We start from the raw sequence: 4,531 nt of genomic DNA, 5'->3' as shown, positions 1-4,531 counted from the left end.
ATATTTATTTATTTTATTTTTTTATTTTTTTATTTTTTTTTTTTTTTTTTGTCAGGTTATGATATTGAAGGAAAGAAAATCTATAAAAGTGATGAAAATCTGATTGATGATTTTATAAACTCTCAAAGAGATGAAAATCATTGGAGAAAAATAAAAGATGTTAAAAATAATCGTGTTGTTCATTTAACAGATGCAGATCTTCAAATAATTAAGAGTATAAGGGAAAATAAAGTTGCAACTATTTTGAACGATGCTAATTATATATATGAAAATGATAAGGAAGAATATAAATTATATCCTTCTGGTATTATAAATCAAAAGAAAAATGAAGAGAATGGCTCGATACATGAAAGAAAGAAAATATCAAAAATAATGAATTACTTAAGGAATAAAGAAAAGTATCCAGAACGATATAAAGATAAGAAAGAAAATGATGAAGATTATATATATGATTTATGGAATAATAGAATATATGATGAATTTAATAATATCAATGAGATTAGTTTACCACATATATTACCTGGACATAAATATAGTTACAACCCACCACCTGAATTAATGTTAAGTTCATCAGAAAAAAGAAAGCTTTTAAAAAATAATAAAGATGCATTTATTCCTCAAAATTTTAAAAATATTAGAAATATTGAATATTATAAAAAGACATATTTTGATTTATATCAAAGATGTTTAGATATATATTTATGTTCACGATCAATGAAAAATGTATTTCATATAAATAAAGAAGACTTATTACCAAAATTACCTTCAAAGAAATCATTAAAACCATATCCAGAATGTGCCTTTGTTCATTATGTTAGTAATGTAGAGGAAGATGAAAAAACAATAGATGATATTAATAAGAAGAAGATGAATAAAAATATATCTTCCTATTTATATCCTATAGATATAAATGAAAATGATCATTGTGTTTATACTATCTATCATAACAAATTGTACATTTTTGATATTCTTACATCATACAATATAACAACTATAGATTTATTGCATTATTTTAAATCAGTGGTACCTTTAAAAACAAAAAAGAAATCGATAGAAGAAGATATTAATAACAATATCATAATCAAAGTGAATAAGGCTTATTCAATTTTAGCTATATCCTATACGAATGTGGTATTTATTTTGCATTATGAGTCATATGTTCCACCTCTTAAATCGAAATGTGAAACAATGGTAGACAATATATATGATACGACGAATAACGATGAGAAGAGGAAAAAACGAAAAAATGGGGAAGGTAATATAAGTAAAGTTAATAAATCAAAAAATGATGCTCTTGAAGAGGAAGGTATTTTAGAAGGTGATATTAATGATAAAGATGGAAGTTACAATGGTGATAATAATTCTTATGATGATGATGACAATTTTGATGATGGTGATGACAATTTTGATGATGGAGATGACAATTTTGATGATGGAGATGACAATTTTGATGAGGATGATTATGAAAATTTCGATGAGGATGATGATAATTTTCAAAGTGATGAATCCTATGATGCTGGAACAAATAATAATACCGAAAATACAAATAATGATGACATATCGAAAAAGAAGAAACACGTACACATTAATAGAAATATAGTATATTATAAAACGAAAGGATTACTTAGTGTTTATCATAGTAATTTTAAAAATTCAGAAGATTATTGTTATTCTAAAGATATTAATGTAAAATGGATGCTTCTTAAGTCTAACCATAAGGTATGAAAAAAAAAAATAAATAAATAAATAAAAAATAAAATAAAATAAAATACTGAATATATGTTCCTATGTTATTATGTGTATAATATAAGTGTAGTACCTGATAACATATATCATGTTATATTATACTTTAATCTATTTATTTTTATTTTTTTTTTTTTTTTGGTCCATTTTCAGAAAATAAAATATTGTGTTGCTATTAAGCATGAGGGGGAAATAAAAGACATTTCATGGAATAACAATGGTAAGGAATGATAACATGAATTTTTGTGCTTTTGAAATATATTAAAATTTGAATAAATAATATGAACACCTTTTTAATAAATATGAATATATATAAAATCATGTTAATAGTTATATTTTATCATAATTACCTTTTTTATTTATTTATATATATATATATATATTTATTAATTTTTATAGGTAATTATTTATCTGTTACATGTATGAGAAATATTGGTCAATATAATGACTGTTATTTACATCATATGAAAAGTATGAAATCTATAAAGTTGATTAAAAAGTATAAGCAGAAAAGGGGAAATATTATTAGTACGATGTTCTTTCCAAGAAGTCCTTATTTTATGGTTGCTTTTGAAAATAATATAACGTAAGAAAAATATAATATAATATAATATAAAAAAGAGGAATGCTTTATTTTATATTTTGTTAAAACATATGGAATATATTTAAAATATATATATATATATATTTATATATATTTATACACACATATGTTGTATATATATTTATGCATATTTTTTATTTTTTATTTTTTATTTTTTATTATTTATTTATTTATTTATTTGTTTATTTTTTTGTAGAATTTATAATTTAAAAGCCACTAATAAGAAAGAACGAATTTTTAAGAAACTGAGGGGTGTACAGAATATAACAAGTATGGATGTACATACAAATGAAAGTTATATTTTAGTTTCAGATTCTTTAGGAAACGTTTTCATTTTTGATTTAGATTTATCATGCAATCCTTATAAAAAATTTCATTTACAAGATTGTCCATTGAAAAAAGTACAATTTCATAAATCTTATAATTTATTTTATTCCTTAGGTGATAATGGAAAAATAAATTTATTTTATTCTAAGTTCTTTCAAGATTATATAACAAACCCAGTTTTATTACCGATCAAAGAAATATCGAACGAATCAAAAATAGTGGATATGGTATGGTCAGAAAAAAAACCTTGGTTTTTTACATACACCCAAAATAATTTTTCTGTTTTATATACTTAGTGTTTTTGTTTATTATATTATTTTTTTATAATATAAACACTGAATACATGCACATATATATATATATATATATATATATATATATATATATATATATATATGTATTGTATATATGTATATATGTATATATATATGTCTATATGCATATTTGTTTCATTAATATTATTGTTATTATATAAAATAAAAAAAAAAAAATAAAAAAAATTGTAAACAACTAAAAAACCGAAAGGGCTATACTTTAAATTAAAAAAAATAAAATAAATAAAATAATACTAAAAGGCAGTTATAAAATGCATATATATATATATATATATATATATATATATATATATGAATAAGGTTGTTAGAATATTATCAAAGGAAAATACATAGAAATATTAAATAACATACATAAAATAAAAAAGAACCTTATAAATAATAAGAAAAAAAAAAAAAAAAAATTGTATATTTATTCATTAATTCACTCTTTTTTATTGTTAAAAAATTTTCTTTTTATATTTCTTTATGTGTCTTGTTGGAAAGGTAAATAAAACAAAATACATATTTTCATTATACTCAATTTTTCTTTTTTATTTCAAAACATGATTACATATTATTCTAGTAGTGTGTGCGCATGGACAATGCAATATTTTTATAATTGAAGAAAAGTCGTAAAAATAGCATAAAAAACAATAAAACTTTCTATTTATTGAAATAATGAATAAAAATAAATATATTATAATATATATATATATATATATATAATATATGTGTATAATTGTTACTGTGATGTTATACATATATATATATATATATATATATATGTTACATATGTACATTTTATTATAGTTAATTAACATAAATTTTTTTTAAAGGTTATTTTATATTGAATTAAAAAAAAAAAATAAAATAAAAATAAAAATAAAAAACGGAAAAATTACACATTTTATTTTTTTCTTCTTCGTATATATATATATATATATATTATATATTATATAGATATTTATATATTTATATATTTTTTACCTTTAAACACAATTTTTACAATAAAATCCTCTTCGCACATTTTTTTTTTTTTTTTTTGCTTTAATATGTTGATTTTCTACATTTGAAGGGGAAAAATTCAAATATATATTACACATACATTTTTCTTTTAATATTTATTTCAAAACATTAATTATTTTATTTATTGAAAAGGATGAATGTAAATTATAATTCTCTACATATATATCATATATATATATATATATATATATATATATATATATTTGTATATGAGATTTATTTGTATAATATATATATATTATATTTTATTTATATATCAATTTTAAGGTTTAATAAATTAATATGATTTTTTCTAACATTTTTATTATATACTTAATTGAAAAAAATAAAAAATAAAAGAAAAAAGAGAACATCATGTGTTAATGGAAAGAAAGAAAAAAAAAAAAAAAAAAAAAAAAAAAAAGAAGAAAAAGTATATTAGAGAATGGATCATTTATTTTTCAATATAATAAACCTCCTTTATTATGTTAATGAAAGTAATTTTTTTTTATATATTTTATTTTTTTTTTTTTTTTTT

The 4,531-nt window shown here is 19.0% G+C and overlaps 1 protein-coding gene across 1 annotated transcript in view; it reads left to right on the top strand.

Moving 5' to 3' along the window:
• The window catches only part of PRSY57_1405100 (large subunit rRNA processing protein, putative), a gene marked incomplete at both ends in the record, with an annotated part of 4,068 nt that extends 1,098 nt beyond the window's left edge, over window positions 1-2,970 (top strand). Inside the window, 4 exons of the mRNA XM_012909668.2 lie at window positions 56-1,719; window positions 1,897-1,963; window positions 2,143-2,329; window positions 2,544-2,970. Coding sequence (XP_012765122.2) covers window positions 56-1,719; window positions 1,897-1,963; window positions 2,143-2,329; window positions 2,544-2,970 — 2,345 coding nt within the window. The remainder of the gene's footprint in view (window positions 1-55; window positions 1,720-1,896; window positions 1,964-2,142; window positions 2,330-2,543) is intronic.
• Window positions 2,971-4,531: the final 1,561 nt, after the last annotated feature.

The sequence above is a fragment of the Plasmodium reichenowi genome, chromosome 14 (assembly GCF_001601855.1).
Source record: "Plasmodium reichenowi strain SY57 chromosome 14, whole genome shotgun sequence".
Taxonomy (NCBI): domain Eukaryota; phylum Apicomplexa; class Aconoidasida; order Haemosporida; family Plasmodiidae; genus Plasmodium; species Plasmodium reichenowi.
Note: the sequence above shows the minus strand (reverse complement) of the source record. Positions and strands in the feature narration are given on the sequence as shown.